At 39.9% G+C, this 26,733-nt stretch overlaps 1 protein-coding gene across 2 annotated transcripts in view; it reads left to right on the forward strand.

Moving 5' to 3' along the window:
• The first annotated feature begins 3,478 nt into the window (after positions 1-3,478).
• LOC148845919 (sister chromatid cohesion 1 protein 4-like) overlaps positions 3,479-26,733 on the forward strand; it is a 74,464-nt gene continuing 51,209 nt past the window's right edge. Inside the window, exons 1-4 of one of the 2 annotated variants that reach the window (XM_088954818.1) lie at positions 3,479-4,185; positions 21,525-21,786; positions 22,168-22,265; positions 22,370-22,419. In XM_088954818.1, coding sequence (XP_088810944.1) covers positions 4,062-4,185; positions 21,525-21,786; positions 22,168-22,265; positions 22,370-22,419 — 534 coding nt within the window. In that variant the 5' untranslated portion in view covers positions 3,479-4,061. Of the gene's footprint in view, positions 4,186-20,559; positions 20,827-21,524; positions 21,787-22,167; positions 22,266-22,369; positions 22,420-26,733 lie in introns of those variants that run through there. The other variant, XM_088954817.1, reaches the window with a different exon arrangement.

Here is a 26,733-nt window from a genome sequence, read left to right on the forward strand (position 1 = left end):
TAAATAATATATGACAGATCCTTTGATCCGAATGATCATGTGGATGCCTTCCAGTCCCAGATGCACCTAGAAAGGGCCAGTGAATCCTGTATGTATGTGGCTTTCTCCACCACCTTCAAAGGAGTGGCCCGCACATGGTACCAGAATCTCGCGCCTAGATCGATAAGAAGTTGGGCGCAGTTCGTGCAAGTCTTCACCTCCCATTTTGTCACCAGCAAGAGGTGTCCAAAAACTCAGGAGAGCCTCATTGGCATAGTCCAGAAGGAAGGGGAGTCCATTTAGAGTTATATCAAGCAGCTCAAATGACGCTTGTTTGCAAATACCTGACCTGGACCCCGCAGTTCGGCTCACTACAGCCAAGTGAGGCATTACCCACAAAGAATTCAAGTGGCATGTGGTTGTTAATCAGCCCAAGACTGTAACCAAGTTCCTCAAACTCGCAGATCAGTTCATAGGGACGGAGGAGGAGATCAACCAGAAAGGTGAACAGGCACTCGAGAAAATAAAAAGGGAAATAAAACCCTAATTTCTCATTCTACCTATTTTTACCCAATCTTTTCCATTTTAGAATTTCATATTGGATAAGAATGAGAATTGAACCAAACATGGTCTAAGCTTTCAAGTTATGCTCATTCTTTTTACCAAGCAACTAGATTTTTGTTCTTGGTGCTAAAAAGGGTGTATTGGGAATTTTTTTTTCCAGGTGTATTGGGACCTTCTATTTTGCTTTGTTTTTTGGTTGTAGATTATGAAAGTTTTCATTGCCTTGTTGGATTTTAACCTCGTTAGGGATTAAATCCAATGGGGTTTGATTAATCAATTAGACGAAAAGCACACCTGCACATATGTTTTGGAAAATAGTTTTTTCTCTTACCAAAACCAGTTTTCAACTTGTGTATAGAGGCTTGCTACCGCGCAATGTGCATGCACGCGTGTGCACAGTGCATTGAGACGCACTTTGCTTGCACCCGTATGTCTCGCGAAGGGCGGCTTTGACTTTTGGTGCAAGGTTGATTGTTGATGTTTCAACGATCATGATTCGATTAGGTGTGATTAAGAGGCACTATTCAAAGTTAACAGTCATTAACTATTAACTACCTTTTTAACAGTAACAATGTTTGAAATTGTTACTATTCAGTGAGCATTTTTCTAAACAAGCACTTTCAATTGGTCCATGATTCTTCAGTAATTATTTAAGGAGCACGAATCAAGAAAATACACACACAAGTTTTTTGAAAATCAATTTTGTCTCTCTTAATTCGATCTGCTACTATATCACATAAGTTTTCTTCGGAGACTCTTTAACTTTGCTGGTTGCAAAAATCTCCCCCAAGGCTCTATTGTATAATGGAAAAGAATTTGCTTGTAACCCAACAACAAACTCAGTAAAATTGAATATGGGCAAATAAAATTCCAAAGACTATGTCTTTGGACACACCTTTGAACTTCTCCTTCAAGTTTCGATGACCCAATTTTCCAATAACTTTTATTGTTATTCCTTAATTATAGAAACAAAATTGCTGGGTTACAATAAACACATTACTTTTAAGATTTTTCTTTGATTTTTGAGTATTTTTTCTTCTAAAATGCCCATTGATTTAATCTTTATTTTCGTTTTTCAATGGTGGTTTCTTTGCGATAACCATCAATAATTTGTGATCCAATTCTATTTTGGAAATCTTTTTCCGTTACACCCATATGTCTGCTTTCCTTAAGTATTAAGCTTAGGTTAGAACAATATCTTATATTATTTAACTGTCTCAACTTCTGACTTTTGATGGCGTGTTGTTCTGGCATCTCACTATGTCAATTATGTTAATTAGACACCTTGTTCTCCATTTGGCGCATATTTTGTTTGGATAGACATTTAATTTGTCTCCGTAGTTCATTGTTTATTTCCATGATTGGGTTTTTGCTTTAAGGGACACGAGTTCGACAATGGGATATGAGTTTTGGTCCGTTTGGAAAAGTAAAATGAGTAGAACTAGTTTAATGGTTGATAAAAAAAATTAGAAGACATTTAGAAGGCATTTGTGTCATTTCATATGCCACTTAATGATTGTTAACAGTTTTATACTAAATTGGTATAGTTTGGAAGTTTAGGTACTAGATTGGTATAAAGTTGGAGGGACCAAATTGAAACTAGGTCCAAAGTACATGGTACTAATATAGATTTTTCCCTTAATTAAGTTGTCTAAAGACTCTAAACAACTGAAGTATTAAAACCCTGACTAATTATTAATTATTCATTTATTGCTTGTGAATAATGGGTGTAGTTGCTTTAATAACTAGTAGTTAAATTGTTAATTAAATGGGTGTAGTTGTATCAATTATTCATTAAAACCTAGACTAAAAACTAATGATTAATTGTTCATTAATTATTAATGAATTTGGTTGTCATTTTGATTGGAAAAAATGGTCAAATTGAGTAGTTGGTGAGGTCATTGATTTTGACCAAACTGACCAATTATACACTATAACCAGAGGTGCAAATGGATTAGATCATGATCTGATTTGAATTCAAAATCAATCTTATTTTATTGGATTTGAATACCCCTAATCGGGTTTTTGGATTGGGTTTTTTTCCTTTTTAATAATTCATTAAAGTTTGAAGAAATTGAATTACATCTAATCAGATTTTGATATCCGACATCTCTAATTGATTTTAATTTGAATCGACATCTATAAAATCCGATTGAATCAGATCCATGATTTGTACTATCCGATTGGATTCGGATATAGCCAGTTTGATATATACGAGTCTTGTTAGATCCGTTTGCATCACAAAATCTGCTGTAAGTCATCATTGAGGTTATGTTTGGTTTGAAGGAAAACAAATGAAAGAAATGAAAGATAATGAAACCTTCACAAAACTTGTATAGATTTTCCTGTCTTTCTCTTCCTTTCCTTATCTTTTCTTTCAAACCAAACATAACTTGAAGGAAACATTCGAGATGCACGAGGTGGTGTATTGTGGGTAGAATTCTAGCGGGCCGGAGCTCCAGAGCTGTATTGTTGAACCAGTATAGCTGCTCAGCCCTGCCAAACGGGTCTTAAAAATCTCTGCTCCATAAACTACCAGCGGGGCCAGGTCGGTGATAACTGGGCTCCACCAAACGTGCAGAGTTGAGTTAATATGTGGGTGCGGAAAATGATTCCGATCCAATGGTTAAGGTCCTGCAGCACAACTGTTCATGAACCGATCTACTTGAGATTTGAGAACACTTGAAACAATTTTTTTAGTGGGTCTCATCATTTATTCTGATCTTACGTCAGCTGCGTAAACAGTAAACAAATGGCAAGATGTACACGATCATAAAGATGAGTGGTGCGCAGTGCGCACTCGTTGAGTGAGTGGCAAGTGGCAACGTTCAAAATTCAACGGCAAAAAAAGCGCGATATATTGGAGCCTCGCCGCAAAAATATTTCGAAAATTTAGATATCCGATTTATAAGTATATTATTATATCCTAAAATTTATTTAGAATTTTCATCTCGGACAAGAAAACAAACGCGCTCCATACTCTCTCTCTCTCTCTCTCTCTCTCTCTCTTGCAGAGTTATTTTCTTCAGCCTCCTTGTGGCTTCAACTCAGTTCTAAGCTCCTAATCTCGACTCGGTACGGACACTTCGAAGATTCTGGTTCTATCTCTACAGCGAATTCTTCAGCTCTGGTTAGTTTTGGTTCTCTGGAAATGGAGCTCGTTGAATAATATTAGGGTTTTGTGTGGTCAGGCTTGAGGGAATTTGTTAACGCTTTAGCTGCACCTTTGGAGGTTCGACTGTGTGAAACGGTGGGGCTTGGTTCTATGGTTGGAAATGCTGAATTTGCAGAGATTTCTGGTTTTATTTCGACTATTTTTACTGATTTTGGACTTGTTGGAAGTTATGGTGATGTAAGAGCTTGGGATCTCTAGGGTTTGGTGTTTGTTGAAGAATTTTCCATTTTTGAAGCTTGTGATTACAAGGACTGAGTGGAAGAAGAAGGTGGGGTGGAATTTGGGGTTTCTGGGAAATTGAAGCTTTGGATGGGCTTTTAGATTTTCTCTGCCAGCTGCAAAGATGTTTTATTCGCAATTTATTTTGGCGAAGAAAGGGCCGCTTGGTACAATATGGATTGCTGCACACTTGGAGAGGAAACTTCGAAAGAACCAGGTTGCTGATACTGATATTGGTGTTTCAGTAGGTTAGTATCATCCCAAATTTGGTGCTTTAACTGCTTACCTTTGTTTTCTTCTTTTTCCTTTGCCCAACAATGAGAAATTTGTCAGGTTATGAGTTTAGTTTACTCTTCCTTTTCTTTTTAAGGCTTCGAGTAGAATTGTGTGAAACCAGCGTCAAGTTGGGATTTAAAGATATAAACTTTCTCTCAGGTTTATAATACTAAAACATAAACGGCTAATCTGGACTCCTCCGGATAAGGTGTATAGTTATAAGCTAGTAAATGCACAAGTCATTTTTTTTTTTTAATTCTCACTTAAAATATAAGATGATATTTCATTATTAAATATTGAATAAGTGCCTTCACCTGGTTTCATCAAAATGCATCTCTGTGGCGTACTGGCATCTGCAGGACAGTTTTTAGGAACACATACTTTTGAATAGAGAAGATAAAATAGAATTTGACAGTTGAATTTTTGGAAAGAAATTGTAGTACAAGATATTATATACATGAAAAATCAACAAGGATGCATTGCTGTGCAATCAAGATATTATAGTTGACTATTGGCCATGTGCTTGGGACTAGTAGGCCATGAGAATTTTACAATAGCGGAAATCTAAGCCGTAAGGTAAGGTTTGAAGGTGGTAGTGGGATGTTTGAGAAGCAACAATCAAGGTCTCCGACTCTCAGACAATATCAACATGTTATGAGAGAAGTAAGAAGCTTGGCATAGAAGTTAATTACCACATTCACATGTGTTAGAAGATCTGCAAATAGTTTGACTGTTGGGCTGGCCAAAAAAGAGTGAATAGGGGTCAGTTGTTTTGGGATCAATTGTAATATAAGCAGAAAATTAGGATTAGGTGCTTATATACCAACCTAAACTTGATGGATCCTTAGCATGTTTGTCTATAACCTTTTATTTTCTAAATAAATAAATCATGAAGGGTTACCAATTACAAAAAAAAGGACAAAAAATTATAGTTTACTATGTAAAAATATTTTACTAGGACATGCAAGGAGAATAAATCTGAACCCACAGTAGTCATTTTCAAAAAATTTATCTTTTATCTTCAAAAAAAAAAAAAAACCGAATGCTTTAGCCTTATCTATGTATTTCTAAACAGTGTAAATGAAAATAAAGAAACCTTCTAAAAAGTGTTTGTCGTATAAAAGCGGAAATGCAATTCTAAAGGCTTCCAAATTCTACCAAAGAGAGGAATTCAAATTGCTATACTTGAAGGATTTTTGAGTGTTCATATTGCCAATATTGCCTCCTTAAATCCACAAATTTCTTAATTTGTCTTAATGCCCCCACCAAAAATAAAACAATTGTTCTTATTCTTACTCTACTTAATTTTGAGTATTGACTTCTTTAATTGAAAGGCTAACTATGTCTAGAGTTAGATAAAAGTGAAAGTTACAAAAAAGATTGTTATAATTCGGCCTGCTTTTGAGTTCTGTTAGTCTGATAATAGTCAAGAAGAAAGAGGAAGAAAGAGGGAAGAAAGAGAGAGAGAAAGGAGGAGAAAAAGAGAGAAGAAAAGTCTGGTTCGAATTAGGGTAAAGTAACTCTCCCATTCGGGCAAACATGTTTTTATATTATTAATAGAATGGAAAAGACACATGTGCCCTTATTTAAGTGAGGGACACTAGTTCTAATATAATATTATAGATCAACAACCTCAACATAAGTATAAAGACAGAAATACCTCTACACTAACACTCCCCCTCAAGTTGGTGAGTATATATCATATAATCCCAGCTTGTTACATATGTAGTTTACTCTTCCCCGACTCAACCCTTTTTGTAAATAAGTCTGTCCACTGGTTCCCTGTATTAACGTATGCAGTGTCTATCACTCCATTCAGCACATTCTCTCTCACAAAGTGACAGCCAACCTCTATGTGCTTGGTTCTTTCATGAAACACCGGATTAGAAGAAATATGAACTCCAACCTGATTGTCACAATAGAGCTTCATTGGAGTATTAATGTTGCATCCTATCTCCTGTAGAAGGTTCCTTAGCCACATTAATTCACAAGCAGTATGTGCCATAGCTCTATATTCTGCCTCTGCACTGCTTCTTGCCACGATTATCTGCTTCTTACTTTTCCATGTCACCATATTACCCCCAGAAAAGTGCAATAACCTGTGGTAGACCGCCTATCAGACATAGAACCAGCCTAGGCAGCATCAGTATACCCTTCTATTTCAAGTGTTCCACCACTTTTGTATATCAAACCACGACCAGGGGCCCCTTTTAAATACCTCACAATTCATAGAATCGCATTCCAATGAGGAACCAGAGGTTTCTGCATGAACTGACTTACCACACTAACCGCAAATGAAATATCTGGCCGAGTAATGGTTAGGTAGTTTAGTTTACCTACAAGTCGTCGGTATCTACCAGGGTCTTCAAACACTTTACCCATATCACTATTCAACATAGTATTTGTTTCCATTAGGTGTTTCAGCTGGTTTAGCATATAACAAACCTGTTTCCTCCAGCAAATCAAGCACATATTTCCTCTAACACAGATTAATACCATGCTTAGACCTTGCTACTTCTATCCCCAAGAAATATTTCAATTTACCAAGGTCCTTTGTTTGAAAATGTTCTTGTAGAAAAGTCTTCAACCTGTCAATGCCCATTTTATCATTCCCGGTAATAATAATATCATCTACATACACCACCAATAGTATTTTTCCTGTCGGAGAGTCATAACTGAAGACGGAATGATCAACTTGGCACTATTTCATACCAAACTTCTTTACCACCTCACTGAACCTACCAAACCATGTTCGAGGAGACTGTTTAAGCCCATATATAGCCTTCTTGATTCTGCATACCTTACCATCCCCCCCCGAGCAACAAACCCTGGTTGCTCCATGTAGACCTCCTCGAGCAAATCACCATGCAAAAAGGCATTCTTGATATCAAGCTGATATAGGGGCCAATCATACATAGCTGCAAGAAAGATCACAGCACGAATCGACCCTATCTTAGCAATTGGGGAGAAGGTCTCTGTGTAGTCAATACCATAGGTTTGGGAGCACCCTTTTGCAACCAATCGAGCTTTCAGGCGCTCAACACTACCATCAGGTAGATACTTAACAGTATAAACCCACTTACAACCGACAGCCTGCTTCCTAGGATGAAGCCCTTGCCTCTCCAATAGAAGTCCTCCGAAGTCGAGCAAACATCTCTTCTAAAGAAGGGAGAGCTGACCCTCCTAGTATCTGAGCCCGTACTAGTTCATACTCAGATTTCAGCCCACCAAAAATCGAGTCACATCAAGCTGTTCTCTTTGTTGTTGCTGAATTTTGACATCAAAAGTGAGGGGGTGATAAACATTCAACTCATTACGGATGTTTCTCATACTAGTATAGTATTCCTCAAGACTCTGATTGCCCTGTTGCAGATTAAAGTATTTCTGATACAGCTGATATACTCTGGTTGTATTGTCTTGACCTGAATACAACTTCTTGGCATGGTCCCACACATCTTTGGCAGTGCCAAGAAACATGAAATTTACACTAATCTTGGGTTCCATACTATTCCATAACCACGTGATAATCTGTGCATCCTCTTGTTCCTAGTCTTCATACTCATGAGAATCGGTGGAGGGTTTCTCCTCCCTTATGTGCTTTACCTTCTTCTTTGCCTTCAGAAAAACTTCTACAGATTTAGCCCAAGGTACATAATTTTCTCCATTCAGTTTAATGGAGGTCATTTGAACATTCAGGTAGTCAGTAGGTATCATCACATTAGATTTGCTATCACTGTTATCTTCCATTGCTTAATTCTGTTATCACTGAAATCGGTACACTGCACACTGTTTGATCACATTGGTTTCAACACTTGTTATTGCTGAAGATTGCACTCTTTACACCACAAACCCTACCCTACGGCTACCTGAAATCTCACCACTATATGAGCACCACTCCTCCTTCGAATCACACAATAAAACAGCATAAACCCTAGTACACTACTGTTTGAAATTCCATCATACGATTTGAAACATAATTCTTATTTGATTCATAACAGAAAATATGCACAGAAATCTCTTACCTCATCACTTGAAAGACAAACCACACGAGAAGAAAATCAGTCCACACAAGACACCCACTGCACCACACGAATTAGCCCTCTTGTCTTCATCGATTAGGGGAGGGCTTCTTAGAAACCACAACAACCGACCACACAAGACACAACTGGAGGCATAGAAACCTCCAAGGGAAGAGGGCGACCACTCCTTTTCAGCCCTTTCCCTTATATCCAATCGATGGTAGAGAAATCAAGGGGAAACCCTAGATTGAGTGCACAGAGAACCAAAAATTTGGGCAGATCCGAGTTGCTTAGTTGGGCTCTGTTACCATGTTATAATTCGGTCTGCCTTTGAGTTCTGTTAGTCTGATAACAGTCAAGAAGAAGAAAGAGGGAAGAAAGAGAGAAAGGGGGAGAAAAAGAGAGAAAGGGGGAGAAAAAGAGAGAAGAAAAGTCTGGTTCGAATTAGGGTAAAGTAACTCTCCCATTCGACCATACATGTTTTTATATTATTAATAGAATGGAAAAGACACATCTGCCCTTATTTAAGTGAGGGACACTAGTTCTAATATAATACTATAGATCAGCAACCTCAACATAAGTATAAAGACAGAAATACCCCTACACTAACAAAGACAACAAAACTTCTAACCAGAGACAAATTATCATAGATTAAGCCTCCCATGCCTATCAGCCTATGCTACTTATATATAACATGTATGGCAAGGATACAGATTGGATATGAAACCCTTTGTGAAGTATAAGGGAACATATTTCCATGATGATAGTTTTTAAAGTTGTTTCCCTAATTCTGGTCTTCTGTATATTAATGTTATCAAATCATTGACTAGTCATTTTGGGACCATTCATAATGTATCAGCAACTAGTTTTTCAATATGTATCTGCCTGTCATTCAACTCACAATTAGCCTGTTTAGTTTTTTGATGAATAAGTAGTTTTTTGATGAATAAGTAGTTTTTTGATTCATAAGCAAATTAGAGTGAGTTCATACATCATCCCAACGAGAGGCGCGAGCTGCAGCCCCTCCTTGAAACTTACAAGTAAACTAGGAAAGAAAAACAAGAATCACAACTGAGCCCAAAATAATTCTTCCCTATTTACCCCTTGCTTAGCTAACACAACTGACAAGGTATTTGCTGATCTCCCCACCCACTGTACATTGACCAACATATTCCTTGTCAACCAACTAAATTTCTTCATTTCATTCTTGTATCGCCACATAGCCTCTTCAGAATTTTTTAACCAACCCACCACACTTTGGAATCCCCCTCGATTATTAGATGTTGTAACCCCAGCTGGTTTGCAAATTGGACCCCTTGTACAGCAGTTAAAAGTTCTGCCCTGATGGAATTCCCAATTCCCAAAGGACCTGAGTAGAGCAACAAAATCTCTCCCTTCTCATTTCTCAAAGCACCCCCACTCCGGATAATCCTGAATTACCCATGCTGCTTCCGTCAAAGTTCAACTTAATTGAGCCTTCGGGTGGAGGAGACCAGCTTGTAATTGATTTGGCCTTTAAAGATGAACACTTTGCTACTGCTGACCAATTTCTCCAAATGTCATTAAAGGAGAAATGATGAAAGATTTCCAAGGTCTTTAGCCAATGTATTGCCCTGTTTAATACACAGTCTTTCAAATCTTGGCTGTTTCTTTCCTTATCTTGAAAAATTCTGAGATTCCTTTCCTCCCAAAGAGTCCAAGTCAAGGCAGCACGAGCATATCTCCACACAATTCTCCCTATTTTTGTAGGCCAATAAAAGGTAGAGTGGTTGAAGAGCATGTGAACTTCTGCTGGTAGACTCCAACTACCCCCAAACAACGAAAGTAGCCAAGTCCAAAGGTCTGCAGAAAAGGGACAAATACTAATAAATGGTAACAATCCTCATCGTGAGCTCTACAGAGGATACACCAATTAGGAGAAATACAGAGAAAATGTCTTCTCTTTTGTAGGTTGTCTAAAGTGTTTATTTTCCCATGGAAAACTTCCCAACAAAAAGCCATAATTTTTGGGGGAACTGGCTTACACCAAATTTCTTTTGACGGAAAGGGTTGGTGAGTAGGAAGTTGAGAGATGGACTTGAAAAAAGAAATACAAGTGAAAGTTCCATTGGGTCTAGGAGTCCAAACCCTCTTATCTGGCTTGGAGGGATCCAAACAAACCTGATTGAGACACCCAAGCAACAAAGAAAGAGACTCAATTTCAGCATCCCTAAGTCCTCTACGAAACCCAAAGTCCCAAGTAGGATCTAAGGGTGTTCCCAAAGGTGAGACAAATTTTGAGACCACCTCTTTTTTGTACAAAGAAATAGAAAAAAGCGAAGGGAACAAATCCTTTAACGGTGAGTCTCCTACCCAAATATCCTCCCAAAAAAGGATAGAGTTGCCAGAACAAACTTTATACCTGATAAAATTGAGGAATTGAGGAAGGGTGTTGTGAATAGCCTTCCAAGGTGCTGCTAGGTTAGCTTGCCTCGATACACCAGTATCCCATCCATTCTCTGACCTCCCATGAATGCTTCCCACCACCTCATGCCACAATCTCTCTTTTTCTAAAGGCCATCTCCACAACCATTTCCCTAACAGAGCTTGATTCTTTCTAGTTACCCTCCCAATTCCCAAACCCCCCTCTTCTTTACTTCTGCAGACAATTTCCCAATTAACCAAATGATCCTTTCTCTCTTGTCCCGGCTCCCATAAGAAGTCTCTTATCAACTTCTCCAGCTTTCTAGCTTCTCTAACTGGTATCCTAAAGACAGACAAATAATAGGTAGGCAAATTAGCCAAGGTAGCTCTTATTAGGGTAATTTTTCCTCCTAAGGAGATATAGTTCCTCTTCCAAGAGACTAATCTCTTCTCAAACTTTTCTAACACTGGGGTCCAAAATCTACTGTCCCTAGGATTTGCCCCTAAAGGAAGCCCTAAATATGACATAGGCCAAGCAGAGGTGGAACACTCAAGACACTCCGCAATAGCCTCGACCTCCCCTACCTCCAAATTTATACCTGCTATGCAACTCTTTTCCAGATTTATTCTCAAATTAGAAACACTTTCAAATCCTTTTATTAGCTCCTTTAGGTTTGCTACCTTTTCACTAAGACTTCCTTCACAAAAAATCATTAGGTTGTCTGCAAACTGAAGGTGGGTGACGGGGACTTGGTGTCTCTCTATTGTCCAACCCCTAATGGCATCTTCGCTGTCAGCCTTAGTAATGATCCTACTAATCACATCAGCTACTAAGGTAAAAAGGAAGGGTGAAAGTGGATCCCCTTGCCTGACACCCCTGCAAGCTGGAAAAAAATCCTTCACTGTACTATTTACTAGAATAGAGTAGTGACAAGTACTGATACACCCAAAGATCCAACTACACCACTTGTCCCCAAATCCACCATTTCGCATAACCTCTAATAGAAACTCTCAGTCCACCAAATCATAGGCTTTTTCAAGATCCAATTTACAAATGAATCATTTCCTACTAGACCTTTTCATTTCCTCCACACACTCATTCGCAATTAGAATCTGATCTGTTATTTGTCACTCTTGAATGAAAACCCCCTTAGTTTCACTAATGATGTTAGGGAGGACTGTTTTGAACCTCAATGAGAGCACTTAAGCCAGAATTTTATAGATGCTTGTCACCAGACTAATAGGCCTATAATCTTTTGGGTGGTTGGCATCATTCTTCTTAAGTATCAAGGCCAAAAAGGTGGCATTAATTCCAGGGCTTATAGTGTGATTGTCTACAAATTCCTTAAAGACTTCAGCTACATCCTCTTTCAACACCTCCCAACAGTCTTGGTAAAAACCCATCGTAAAGTCATCTGGAACCGGAGCCTTGGATCTATCCATTTGAAAGATAGCTTTCTTAATCTCTTCTTCCTCGAAATCCCTTTCTAGCCACCTTGCCATTTCTTCATCAATTCTTGGCCAATCCCACCCTTTCCATGACTGTTCTCTCACTCAAAGGCCTTCTATAAATCGATTTGAACTGGTCCACAAATTTTCTGGCTATGTCATCCTGGTTGGTAATCAACTCCTCTCCTATCTCTAGCTTGGTCACAAAATTCTTTTTTCGTCTCCCATTTGCCAAATCACGGAAGAATCTAGTGTTCCCATCGCCTTACTTAATCCACTTGTGTCTAGATTTTTGTCTCCAATTGATTTCTTCCCTCAATAACACTTCTTCCAACTCCTTTTTTAATTGTCTCCTTAGCAATCTGTCCTCCTCGGTCAGCCCAATGTGAGATTCCTTTACATCCAAATTCTCTATTCGAGAGATTAGGCCCAATTTTTGCTCCTCAATTCTACCAAATTGATCTCTATTCCACTCTTTTATTTTAGCTCTCTACCTTTTTAATTTCTTATGGAACTTGATCCCCTTCCATCTTACCCTCCTCTCCTCCTCACCCCACCACTCCTTCACTTTTTTCACAAAATCTGGATGGGTAAGCCACATATTTTCGAATCTAAAAGGTTTGGGTCCTATAGGAAAAGACTCAATTCCTATTTGGATAGGATAGTGATCGAAGGTGACCCTAGGTAATGCCCTAGCAACCAAGTTTTCCAAACTATTCTCCCAGGTAAGGTTTAAAAGGAATCTATCCAACTTCGAGCACAAAGGGGTTTCCTGAAGGTTGGACCATGTGTAACTGGCTTGCAACAGAGGTATTTCCTTTAGTTCACAATCTTCAATAAAACCATTAAATTTTTTCATGGTTGTTGAGATTACCTGTTGGGGATTACTGGTTTCATTAGAGAATCTAATGACGTTAAAATCCCCGCCCTGGCACCAAGGACCATCCCATAGCCCCTTGATTGCATATAGTTCCTCCCACATCTCATTCCTCTCTCTATAGGAATTAGGGCCATAAACATTGGTTAAGACCCATATACACCCATTTTCTACATTCTTGCACTTAATAGAAACTGAGAATCTGCCTATCAATTCTTCCACTACTTCCACCACATCCTCCCTCCACAGTGTTACAATCCCCCCCGAAGCTCTCCAAGAAGGAGACGAGCTCCAACCTAAACCTCTAGACCTCCAAAAACTCCTAACCCATCTCCCATCTAATTCCATCAGTTTGGATTCTTGTAACAACACAATATCAGGTTTTTCCCTTCGGAGTAGGTCTTTGATCGCCCTTCTCTCCCTTGCACTCTCTAACCCTCTTACATTCCAGCTAATCTTTTTCATCGATACAAAATAGCAAAGGAACCCAATAAGAGGCCATATTCTCCTCATTTTAGGCCCTTCCTCTTATCCCCTCTACCACTGAATTCTAAATCCCCCTTAATGTCTGAAATTAGCCTTTCCACTTCAGATCTTTTTTTCTTATTTGTTCCTCTTCCCCCCCCCCCCCCTTCCCAATTTCTCCATCCTTTCCAGCCAATGTTTGAGAAAGAATTTTACCCTTCTCACACTTATTTTGGCTACAACATCTTTCCACGAGTCCTACAGATCATCTCCCAAATTCTATCCGCCTCCCCCTTACTACTTCCTTCCAACACCCTCTCTCCTCCTTCCACTATCACCCTCTCTCTTGCATCAAAAACTCATGGATGGGAAGCTGGGATATCTGTTACAAGCATAGCAAACAAGTCAGTACCTAAAACAGAATTGACACCCATACCTGGAAGAACGGGGGTAGGACTAGAATCACTGGAAATGACTTGCTGACAGTTAACAAATGGTTTTATAGCTGTTCCCCTTTTTGGACAAGGTTGTGAAGTAGACATGGTGAAAGAATCACTTCCTGACGACCTACCCACTTGGAAAACCTTTCTCTGTGTTTCCGACATTGGAATACCCACATCCATCCTCACGGCTGACTCTTGTCCCTCTCCACCAACATCCTGTAATTCATTAGACTCTGGGTCAGCTCCCTCGACGAAGGGAGGAGGAGTTTTCACAACTTTAGAACCAATTTCTTCACCAATCCTAGTCTTTCCACCACCTGCCTCTTCAGTCTCTTCCTCTAAAAACAACAACTCTGTATACAAAATTTCTATTTCAAGAAGATCCTTGTTGCTTTTCGGAGACAAACTTCCCAGACTTAGCGTTTCATCTCTATCAGAATCGCCATTGCTGTTTTGTTCACTCAACCAATCTTCAGGCCCTATTCTGTTCTCATCACTGGGCTTCAGGTATCTCAGGTTGCGCCTATCTGGTGAGAGACGGTTCGCCAGGTTCAAAGGGACCCACTGTAGAGAGCTTCGAGACTGCGAGTCTTGAGACTTTTTTGCGCCTGATCTGTTCGGTCGAGAGGAAGGGTTCGGGGTTGAAGAAGATAAACGCTTTATCTCGTCTATCAACTCATCCCTCCTCCCATTCACGTGTTTACTTAACGTGTCCCTTGGCCCATCTGTCTTATAATGGGCCTTGGGCTCAAGACTATAGTAGCCCAACTCCTTTACTTGAGAATCCTTTCCCGGCCCACCATAACTGGGATCCACTCGATTGGGCCCTTCTTTTCGTCCCACGTGACCACTTAAAGAGTCACGCCCCCCTGTTTTAATGGTCGAACCAGCAACCTTCCTTGTCTAAAATTGCTGGTTCAGCCTTCTCCCTTTCAACACTAGAAGCTTTTTGTCTTTTTCCCCTGACACCACCTGCGCAAAGGATCTGCCATTTGTCATAACCTCTTCTTGCTTTCTCCAGGTTTGACCTTCCAACTGCCCCAAAACTTTTTGGCTTCCCAGAATTTGTTGGCCTTTTTTAGTAAAACATCCCTTCCCATTTGAATTACCCAATCTCACAAGGCCACGTAGTGCTTCTTCTTCCTCCTTCTCCCCTCCTACCAAACGAGCCTCCTTCCACAGCCCTGCTTCAATGGAAGAAGCTAACAACACAGAGACAAAGCTCCCCTCTGTTCGTGCCTCTACCTTTCATGGAATTTCTTCTGGCTTCACACCACTTAGCAGGATTGCTACTGAATAGAGATCGCCCCAGAAAGCACCTTTCAAGATTCCTCCACACAACATAGCTATAGACTCTGCTATTTCTTGTTTTCATAGATGGAATGGCAAGCCTATTACATGCACCACCACACCATCTTCAACAAAAAAATCCTTGGAGTTGGATGTTGGATTCCATTTGAAGACTGTGAATGATCCGAAGTCAGCCTGAACATTGATAGCTAATATTTCCAAATCATTCTCTAATGGATCTAGGATGGCTTTACAGTTATCAAAGGGGGTTACTATGAAAACACTCTTCAACTTAAACCTGGTTGCTAGTAAGTCAGCTCCCCTCCTCCAATCATTAACCTTTTCCTTGGCTTGTATCACAAACTTACTATCCCACTCCTCTCTCTCTAGACCTCCCACCATTCTGCAATGGCCTTTTGTTTTTGCCATGACTACTGGCCCTTGTTGTATCCTGCTGTTACTGAGATAAGCCTTCTCCTCCCTTATGGAGGCTTTTTTCTCATTTGCTATTCTTTGAGCAACCAGTCAACTTCCCCCCAACCTTGATTCTGTTTTCCTGCTGGTAGACACACCAGTTGCCTTTGTCCCTTTCCAACAAATTCAGCCAAAAGCTATGAAGAACCCCTTTCTATTCCTCTTACATTCAACAAAATATCTTCTCCCTTCTAGTGTACTAAAATCCTGCCAGTTTATCTGCTTACCTTTTGAACAGGCTCCAGCTATGAACTTTCTTAGCCACTCGATCACTTCTAGTCCTTCCAGCAATATTGTACCCTTTTTCGCTTCCCTTATCTTCAGGCTTACCTTCCCCTTGATTCTCATCTCTTCGAACAGGATATTTTTTGCTTCTATCTTAAGGATCTCCTCCACTGACCTGCCTGCACGAACTCCATCCCCTCCCAATTAGCCTGCTTAGTTGACCACAAAGTAATTTAAAAGTTCTATTTATAAAAAAAAGTAATTTAAAGGTTCTGTTTTTTTGTTATTATGACTCAAAGAAGCATCATGCACATTCTTGTATTGTTATATGTATGCCTGTTGCTACTGAAAAAAATATATATGCCAGTTATTTTAAGCATTTCTATTGCACATGGTTTGGTAAAGGTTTAGTCTTAAAATTAAAGAAAAACGGTGGAATTCTTTTAGATGCCCAGAACAAGAAAGGAGTATTACTTCTTTGCTAATTGGCAAGTCTCACATTGAAGATTCAACAACTTTTATTGGCACTGCTTCAAATCAACCTTGGATCTAAATTTTGCTTGGAATAAGAACCAAATGATGACATTTTTTTTTTCAGGAATCCAAAATAACATGTTTCTCATCTCCATAAAATCAAGACACAAACTAAAGCAAGATCATGGCCCAATGATGGCTGATTTGAGAAAAGTGGGTACAAAAATAGAAGAGATGAGATTGGCACTTGTTCACTCCTTCACAGCTTACAGCTCCAGGAATTTGCAAGAGATCAATGAATAGCTGTGTGCTGCCAACTTGGTTTATCATAGACTGCATCAACCAATCAAAATGTTCAATTTTTGTTTTTTATGGTTTTTTTGGGAAACAAATCTCTAAGATACTTTCCTACGCTCCAAAAAAATTCGTGAAATTTTTTTGTGCCTTTGTTGAAGGAAAACAATAATGGATCAGATATTTATTGCAAAAGAATGTGTGGAGGAGAGAAAATGTAGTGGAAGTAAAGGTCTAGGGTGCAGGTTAGACTTATAGAAGGCATGTGATTTGGTGGACTGGTCCTTGTTGGAGATTCTAGAGAAGGTTAGGTTCGGGGAAAGATTGCATAAATGGATAACACGGTGCTTAGTGAGGCCATTACTCAATCTTGGCTAATGGGGTATCAAGAGACTTCTTCCTAGCTAAGGAGGATTGAGGCAAGGGGATCCATTTTCACCCTTTTTTGTTCACCTTGGTAGCAGATGTTCTTGGCAAGTTGATCATAATAGCAGATAGTGATGATATGTTAAAAGGTTTGATGTTAGGTAGATAGGGAGTGAGAGTTACTCACCTGCAGTTTGCGGATGACACCATCTTATTTTGTAAGGGGGAAATAAAGATGAGTTGAGGACTCTTATAGCTATTTTTCAAAGGTTTGGTAGGGATAAGGTAGGAAATAAAGACCGGAAGTAAACCTCTATAGCAAACCTTCTTGGTTGTGAGACAACTTTGTGGCCTGTGGCCTATGGTGTATCTAGGTCGCTCCTTGGGGGAGAATCCTAGAGCTAATGACTTCTGGAAGCTTGTGTTAGAAAGATATACCAAAAAAGTTGGTCACGTGGAAGAGAAATTACATCTCTTGATTCTCTTTAGGGGGGAGAATGACTCTAATTGAGGCTACTCTGCCCAACTTGCCTGCTTATTTCCTTTCTACATTATGTATCACAGTGAGAGTGGCTAAGAGAATTGTGAAAATTATGAGAGACTTTCTTTGGGAGCTATGTGAGTCTAAGAGGGATCATTTGATGAGGTGGGATCTAGTAAGTAGGTAAGGAGCTAGGGGTCTTGGGGATTGGTAATATCACTCTTAGAAATTAAGCTCTGTTGGGGAAATGGTAATGGAGATACCCACTACAAAGAACTCACTATGACACAATGTAGTTGTCAGCATCCATGGGCTTGTTGGTAATGGGTTGGATGCTACTCTGTTTTCTAGGTCTTCCTTTTTCTCTCCCTGAAGTTCTATCATCAAACTTCTCCCTACCTTCAAAAGCTATATAAGATATGATGTATGGAATGACCTAAAAGTCCTCTTTTGGGAAGACTTGTGGGTTGGGGATTTTTGTGCTCAAGGATAAATCCCCCTCTTTGTATGCTCTATCCAATTACAAGCTTGAACTTGTGTGACTTGTGTCCAAATTCCTTGTCCTGGCCCCTTCTGGGTTTGCATGGGGATATTGTGTAGTTGGGTTTAGAAGAGGCTTGAGGGAGAGTGATGTTGATTCCTTGTTAGACTTGTTTGCCATTCTTGATGTTGTTTGATTAGATCCCTCCTGTCTTGATAGCAGGGTTTGAGCTCCTTTATCCTTTGGGACCTTTTCTTGTGCGTCCTTTGATTTCCTTACCTGCCTAGCAGCTCTAGCGGTGTCCTTTCTAGCGAAGGTGTGGTGCTGGTCACTTCCACCTGCGGGGAAACCATTTTGTTGGGAGGTATTGTTGGGTAAAATAAACATTTGTGATTCGCTCCAAAAGGGAAGAGCCAATCTTTGTTTATCCTCTATATCTGTTTTCTGTGCTTTGCTAATGTTGAGTCTATATCCCAGTTACTAATCTCCTGGTCTTTTGTGTCTCGTGTTTGAGAGTTTTTTCTTCTCTCTTTAGTTGCAGATGGTTGCCGCCTTCTGATGTTACTAACTTGCTCAACTCCAGATTCCTTCCCTTGCCCAAAAGAAGAGGGAAGCTGATGTGAAGAACAATCAGAACAGCTATATTGTGGTTGATTTGGGAGGAGAGGAATAACATGATGTTTAAAGGGCAGAGCAAATCATTGTATACTTTAATGAAGGCATTCAATTAAGAATTGTCCATTGAACCAACAACTTTGGAAATCTCCAATGATTACACTATGGATACTTTTTTTTAGAGGCTGAGTAATAGCAACTTCCTCTTTTTTTTGATGAATAGAAAGTTCCTCTTTTCAGAAAGAAACAGTGCAAGGGGAGTGGATTCCACCTAGAAATAACAGAATCAAACTGAATTTTGAAGACAACTCCTTTGGAAACCCACTTCCTTCAGGTATAGAAGTCCTCAAAGATGGTAGGGGTGCAGTTGCAGCACTTTATTCTGGCCCAATTGGGGTTTCAGATTCCTTACTTGCAGAACTTTTTACTATTATGCAGGGATTAAGGCATGGTTTAAAGTATCAACATACCTTTGTGTATTGGCAGGGGTATATTTGTTAGACAGTTTTGTATGCCCTTAGCTTCAATCAAAATTGATGTACTTTATGAGTTTATTGTAAATGAATAAAAGTACATATTTGATTCATGTTCCCTTGGTATGTTTCTGTGTAATACCCTTAAACTGGACACTTATTGAGACTTGTGTTAGTTTAGAAAGTTCACAGCCAGTGGGTCGGTTTGGGGAGACCTATCCTGACAAGGCTGACACCGTGGTGCCATCAAGTCGGTTGAGGTGGCTTGTCTCAGCTACCGGGGTGAGACCCTAGGCACATACAGTGTGGGATTAATTGAATCTTTGAACTGGACCAGATTTCCAGTATTGCCCTGGACCTTGGAGATTGATGGGCAAAATTGGAAAGTTACACCCGACCCCTAGACTCGATTATGATACTGCACTAGGTGTCGGATCGGGGTGTCTTTGATGTACCAATCAGTGAGATCCTTAACGGGGGTCAAAACCTGAGTATGTTGGGACAATTCGAGAGTTCATCTGAGTGGGTGATCATAGTGACAGGATCAGCCTCTTTGTTGGACAAAGGTAATGATCGGGGATGCACTCTCACTGTTGGAAACCAAGACTGCCGGCAGTCGATTTCAACCGTTGAAATTTGTTTTGCAAATATATTTTATATGAGATATAAAAGTATATATATTATGGTTTCTAAAATGTTTGCAAAAGGTTTTAATTCTCGGGATCCATATAAGTGGAGAGTGCAACACTGTTCCTTGCAGCCGAGGGAGAGGTCCTCTCTTGTCGGGCAGTGTATGATCATTATGGGCTGAGAGGTTAAGTGTAAGACCATTGAGGATAATACCTGATGGGCTAATCTTGCATCTGCCCACAGTCCCTGGGTGTTACAAGGTGGCTTGGCCCAGGGACCACTTAGGGTAAGTGTTGGGCCCATAGAGCCCATTTGATGGGTTTCAGGGGGTGCACTGTCTTTAACAGTGTATTCGACCAGGCATTGTAACAAAGGCTGGGCCGAACCCATGTGGCTGATGTGTAGATCAATGCTAGGGTCCCACGCCATACAAGGAAGCCTAACTGGGCAGCAGTTAGGAATGTTAAGTGAGCACATAAGCTTAATGGGCCTAAAACCCATTTCGAACTGGGCTATTAATTTAGTTAATTAAAGGGGCGAATTCTGAGATGGATTAGCAGTTAGGATAGGGTCTTAATCCTATCCACTCAGAGAGTCCAGATCTGAATGTGTTTTAGATCTAGAAACCTCCTAATAAGATTAGGATAAAGCTAATCTAATCTACAGATAAGATAAGGGTTTATCCTTATTATTAGAAGAGAAGGCTGATCCAAATATGATTTGGATAAGCACCTCCTAATGGGATTAGGAGCTGATCTTTTCAAGTTAACAAAAGGAAGGAGAGGGCGGTAGCCTTGAGAGAGACCAAGAAACACATCAGATCCTCTTTAGTGCTGAAATCAAGAAGAGAGAATTCTGCACCCTGCGAATACTCTCTTGCCGCCTCCCTGCTCTTGCCGCCCTGTTTGCCAGTTCGATCTCCAGCTGTGGGAGAAGTCAAGATTGGATCTTGACATCAATTCTTTGAGAAAGGATTGAAAAGGGAGCTATGCTCACGTTCCATACTGCTGTTTCTTGCGAAGGACAGAGTTCTTGGGGAAAAACACTGCTGATTCTACTCCATCCTGCACTGCGCCATCTTCAGTGGGAGCAGTCTTTGGATCATTCCTTGGGCGTGAACACTTTCGTTGGGAGATATTACTTCTCCGTATCAGGTATCATCATTCTCTCCCATTCCTTTTGGTTCAGATCTGGTTCAGTTTAAGGTTCAAGATTTATCCTTGAAAATATGTTTTTCTAAATAGGGAATGTGATTCCTAGTTGAAGGGAGAGAAAAATTTTTGAAATTCGCCCCTTATTCCGCAATCTTTGGGCGTCCATGTGATGGATTTCTAATCCCTTCAATATTGGTACTTTAAACCATGCATGTTTTATTTTTTTTTTCAAAATTTCATTTTTATAGATATTTTATATTATTTAATAAACAAAATAAAGGGTTTCCTGAAAATACCTTTAAGCAGGTGTATCGGAATCCTTGCGATATGATATGATACACCTCGTACCGGGCGTATCGTATCAATACTTTGAACCTTGGCAGAACTTGACTCCTCACTGGTGATGATGGTTAACAACAGTGATGGGTACTCTATATTAAATAATTATTTTTTCTGTAATCAATAAAAGATTATAGAAGGAAAACTGGGGTAAGGTAAGGGTTTCTTCCTATTAAAGAGTAATAAATTATTGACTGGCAAAGGCAACAGGAAATGAATCAAGAAAATTATTCAAGTGATATATGTAGATTGTTTTGTTATTATTTTTTAATTTCAAACTTCAGCCTTAGTTCCTCATGTTGTGCTTTTCCCTATTATTATACTCTGCTTAAATTTTCTGATCTTGATGTATTTTGCAGATTCAATTCTTTTCCCTGAAGCACCGATTGCACTGCGGTTGTCTAGCCATCTTCTACTTGGCGTGGTGAGGATATATTCTCGGAAGGTGAATTATCTTTTCCATGATTGCAGTGAGGCTCTGCTTAAGGTAAAGCAAGCTTTTCGCTCAACTGCAGTTGATTTGCCGCCCGAAGAATCTACTGCACCATATCATTCTATCACCTTGCCGGAGACTTTTGATCTTGATGATTTTGAGCTGCCAGACAGTGCATTCTTTCAGAGGTTGGTTCTAAAGTCCATTTTCATATCCTGGATGAAAACATATTCTCCAAGTAATTACTTGCCGTAAGAGAATAGGATAATGCTAGGTCCACCATTGAATGAGTTTCATGCAAAAGGTTTCTTCTTTGAAAAGTCAATTTCATCTGAATTTTTCTATTTTTCCATGGGCCACCTGCCCGTTATTTTTATTTTGAAAAGTGAGCAATAGATGTGATTGCTTTCATGAAATCAGTTTGATTTAAAACATAATAGTTCTCCAGTAGAAGATCCAATGAGTGGTATTCTCATCCTGCATGTGTGCACTTCTCTGATATTTAATTTATATATTCGGATTAAGGACCTGTTTCTGTCTCTGACCTTTAACTTTTGCAATTTATGCAGTAACTATGTTGATCATCATGTTAGTACGAGGGAGCAGATTACACTTCAAGATGCCATGGATGGTGTGGTTTACTCCACATCACAGTTTGGATTGGATGGTAGGTATTCCATTTGGCTGGCTTGACAATTTAATTTTTTAATACGGTGTTGTTGTATAGTAGCTAAAGTTTAATTCAATTTTTTTGCTATCTTCTTCACTCAGAGCGATTTGGTGATGGTGATACTTCTCAGATTGGCTTAGACCTTGATGAGGTGATCTCTTTTGTTATATACACACACACACACACACACACACACACCCACACACAAACATCTGATTACTGTCTGTGCTCTGTATTATAGCTAGTGGTATTGGATAGATGAACATGTTTTCAAGAAGGATCACTTTGTTTCTTCTCTGGACTAAACTCTCCTACTTCAGTCAAAACACCTAGAAAGGGATTTCATGAATTGGTAAGGGTATGTACTATTGGTTGGATGATTTACCCGATGCGGCAATACCTTTAACAAAATAAAGGATTTTCTGCGTTGCTGTCTGTCTTTAACTGCAACGCAGTTGACATTTATCTATCCAATGCCAGCTCTTGAAAATTTCATTCAAAACGCATAGAAAGAGATTTCATGAATTGGCAAGGACTATTAGGCTGAACATGCCCTATGAACAGGATTGCATTGGACCCTTTTGAATTGCCCCCTAAGCAACCATAACAAATCTCTCACTCAGATGAGATAAATGCTTTATATAAGCACTAGAAATATCTAGATTACAAAGTAGTCCTCAATAGGAATCATCATCATCATCCAAGCCTTATCCCAACCATATGAGGTTGGTTACATGAATCCTGTTTTGCCAGTCTATTCTGTTTAATGCCATATGTCCTCAATATGAATAATATTACATTAAATCCCTTATTATAATTTCCCCCCGGTTACCCTCTTTTTTCATGAATAATATAATTTTAACACTCCAAAGCTCCCCCTCAAGCTAGCAGCCTAGCACATCATAAAATTGATTGCAACCAACTATTACTCCACCTCAACATGGATCCAAACAGCATGAAAAGACTCATGGTTGCACACACCTCCTCCATGGATAAAACAAGTCTTCAGTTGATTAGATGGTACTCATGGTGGCCCATGGCTCTTACACTAAGGAACGGCCAATATAGTACTCATGGTTGCCCACAGCTCTTACCCATGACACAACCTACCATCAAGTCACCCTTGTTTACATTCCCTAACAATAACAATACATTACATTACTAGTGCTATAGTTCAAACCAAAGCCACTACTATTTAAGAAAAAGGACACTGCACAATGAGAGATTTTAACATTCTATATAGCCTAATAGCAGCACAAAGATAACTTGATAATAATTGATCTTTAAACAAAGATTATTCTCCCTCTAGTCCAATTAAGCATTTCACTAAACACGTATATGGCACAAGAGACATGGTTGTTGAAACCACTTGAACATTTCTGCAAACATCTCTTCTGCAACATGTTCTACAATTAATCCTATGACAAAGAAGTTCTGTAAAAGCTTAAAGGTCACAAAATGTCACAAGCGTTTCTTCAAACAGGTGCTAAGCACCTGACATGTGCATGCTGGAATTTGAAAAATTTGGACAAATACTTACTGCTTACTGTCAAAGAATTACCCCCTGTTCATTAACATTCAAATCTAAAGTTTCAGCCTTTTGGATCTTGGTTTAGCTAAATCCTCTAAAATCCAAATCAACACATCAAAGTAGGCACTTTCTCCTTCAAATAGTCACTTAGAACTATCAACTAGAAAGATTACAGCCAATTCTCTCCACTAGGAAACCAGCTGCTTGCAACTCATCTCTCGATTGCATGATAAGCTGATAATAAAAAGAAACAACTGCTGAACAAAAGAGGCAATTTCAACCATTAAAAATAGATCAGGTTTAAGAACAAAAAACAAGGGAATAATCTTAAATCATGAGCAGCAATTCAGCAATTGGACTACAGGATAAATCAGTTTATCCAAACAGAGTGAATTCCCTTTTATGGTCATTCTTCTAGGGGGGGGGAGCGTCCATTGAGTTGTTCGCTTCTCCATTTCCTTTGTTAGTTCCTATTGAGTCTTGTGCTGAGCTCTCTGCAGTTTCTTTTGTTTGTGTTGAACCTTGTCCTCCCAGCTCACTTACTCTCTTTGCTTTGCAAATGGACCTGATCCTACTTATTTATCCCTTGCCCTTTTGGTTTGGGTATATTTTGGTTCTCTTTGGGTGCAAGTGGAATCCTCCCTAGGATGTAGCGAGCCTCTTCAATTCAAATTTCCTAAGGCAGCCAATAAATAGAGGGAGAATCATGTGAAACACAGTCAAGGCAATAGTTGTGTGGACTATTTGGGAGGAAAAAAAAAAGGAAAAATCTTCAAAGAAAAATGCAGGTCAAGGGAGGAAGTCATTGAAACTATAAAGATCAAGGTTTTTAGGTGCAGTTTGATGGGAGTCATCTAAATGTTATCCTAGGTCACAAATTAACACAGGGTTGGTAGACATGGATCAGTTCAAGCCAGCGATTACATGGAGAAGAAGGCTGGAGTTTGAAGCTTGTAGAAACAAGGGACAGGCGTGTCTGAAGATCAGAGAAGAGAAAAAAACAACTATTTTTCTGTGCAGCGATGCAGTGATTTGGTTGAAGGGTTTCATAGATGCAGCTACTTACAGCAAGAAACAAGCTGGATGGAAAGGTCAGCTGAATATGGGAAGCAAAAATTTTATAGCTGAGCTGAGAAACAACAGGAAGGGGTGGTTCACAGCTATTACAGAAAGTTTTGGGGAAAGTAACAGGAAGTTCGTGTGTATTCCGGAAGGAAATAGGAAGACAGTGTGGAAGTGATTTTGCAGATAAGCTACAGGAGTACCTGGTAGTGATGGAGAGAAATGAAAAGGTTCAGCAAAAGACTCCAACGGAGAAAACAGAGATGGGGGAGAGAGAGCGTGTTTTGGTAGGAAAGGGAGAGCAGATAACTCAGATGGCAGTGGAAGAATACATTGCTTGCTGTATTAAATCGAGTAAATTGGAGTTGGAAGTGGACAAGCAGAAATGGAACAATAAATTTGTGTTGACAGCTGGAAGGAAGATTAAGGACTGGCAGCTCGTTGCAGAGGAGATAAGGAAGAACTTCAGCATTAGAAAACCTGTTCTTGTGATGCCGTTTTGTGTGGCGAAAATAGAACTCTCTTCTATTGAAACAAAGGAAGGTTTGATCGTCGTCGAAGAATGGCATATGTCTTGTAATGAGCGAGGTATTACAGTAGCTTGCTTCAATATCAAGTTCCTTGGAGTGCCGTTCAACCCCTGGAATAAATCGATAGTCGAAAAAATAGTCCACATGATGGGTGGATTAATGGAGGACTGCAGCTTCAGGGATTTGACGGCGATGAAGGTAAGAATCTAAGGGATCAAGCCGGAGGAGGTGCCCTGTTTGGCCATTCTCTTCTCGGAGGGACTTTGGAGGAGGATTTGGATCTTGACGGAAGTGGAAGCGTCTCTGTGGAGAAGCTGCTCGAAGGAGGAAGAAGAAGGTGACATGGAGGAAGGAAACTTACGTGGTAGAGCTTTAGTGGGAGGGGATGGGAAAGAACAGGGGGGACTTTTTGGGCAAGAGGAAGAGTTGAGTTCCAAAGGGGTTTTGGGTGGCCACATTAAAAGAAGAAATATTTCAAAAACATTTAAGATGAAACGTCAGGTGGTCGACCCATCATACGCTGATGTGGCAAAGAAGTTGAAAGGACCTAATGATAGAAACGCATGGTCTGAGCCGCTTAAATGGTTGGGTGGGCCGACTACCTAACCGGGGTGCAAAGTTTTGACCCACCTGACAACTTAAGGACACACGTGGGTCGGGACATGGGCCTGAAATTCACTTTGGCTGATGACAATCTACGTCTTAAGCCCAATACAACTTGTGACCCACGTGATTACTTAAAGAGTTGCATGGGTTGGGACATGGGCCTGAAACAATATTCAATTATGGATAACGCATGTGTGAAGCTCATTGTAGATGGGGACCCACGTGATCACTTAAAGACGCATGTGGGTTGGGGCAAGGCTTTGAAACAGGCTATGCAGTTGACCGAATCTATCATCTTTGAAATCAGTGAGTTTGGTGAAGGTGAAGTTGCAACGGTGGAGGGAAGATAAACATGGCTCTCTACAATGGATACCCCGTGGAAATAGTGAGAAGTTTAGCGCAATTCAATGCTCCATAGAGAAACCGAACTCAAGGTATGCAAGATATAGAGCTGAAGAGAGAGGAGATGGACGAAGGGTGGGTGCAGTGTAGCGTTGATGAAGAATCAGATGACTGCTCCGATGACGGTACCAGCATTGGAAGTGTGAATGACGGTGGTGGTTATGGTGAAGGGATGAGAATCCATCATATGGATGGCCGAACCCTACAGGAAGGTTGGGCGAAATTCCAAAATTTCTCTCTCCCACGTGGGAATCACATTCCCTATTTTAGAAAACTACATTTTCAAGGATCAATCTTGAACCTAAACTAGACCAGATCTAAAACCAAAAGGGAG

Source organism: Nelumbo lutea, chromosome 7, assembly GCF_056320005.1.
Source record: "Nelumbo lutea isolate HS-2025 chromosome 7, American lotus-T2T, whole genome shotgun sequence".
Classification (NCBI taxonomy): domain Eukaryota; kingdom Viridiplantae; phylum Streptophyta; class Magnoliopsida; order Proteales; family Nelumbonaceae; genus Nelumbo; species Nelumbo lutea.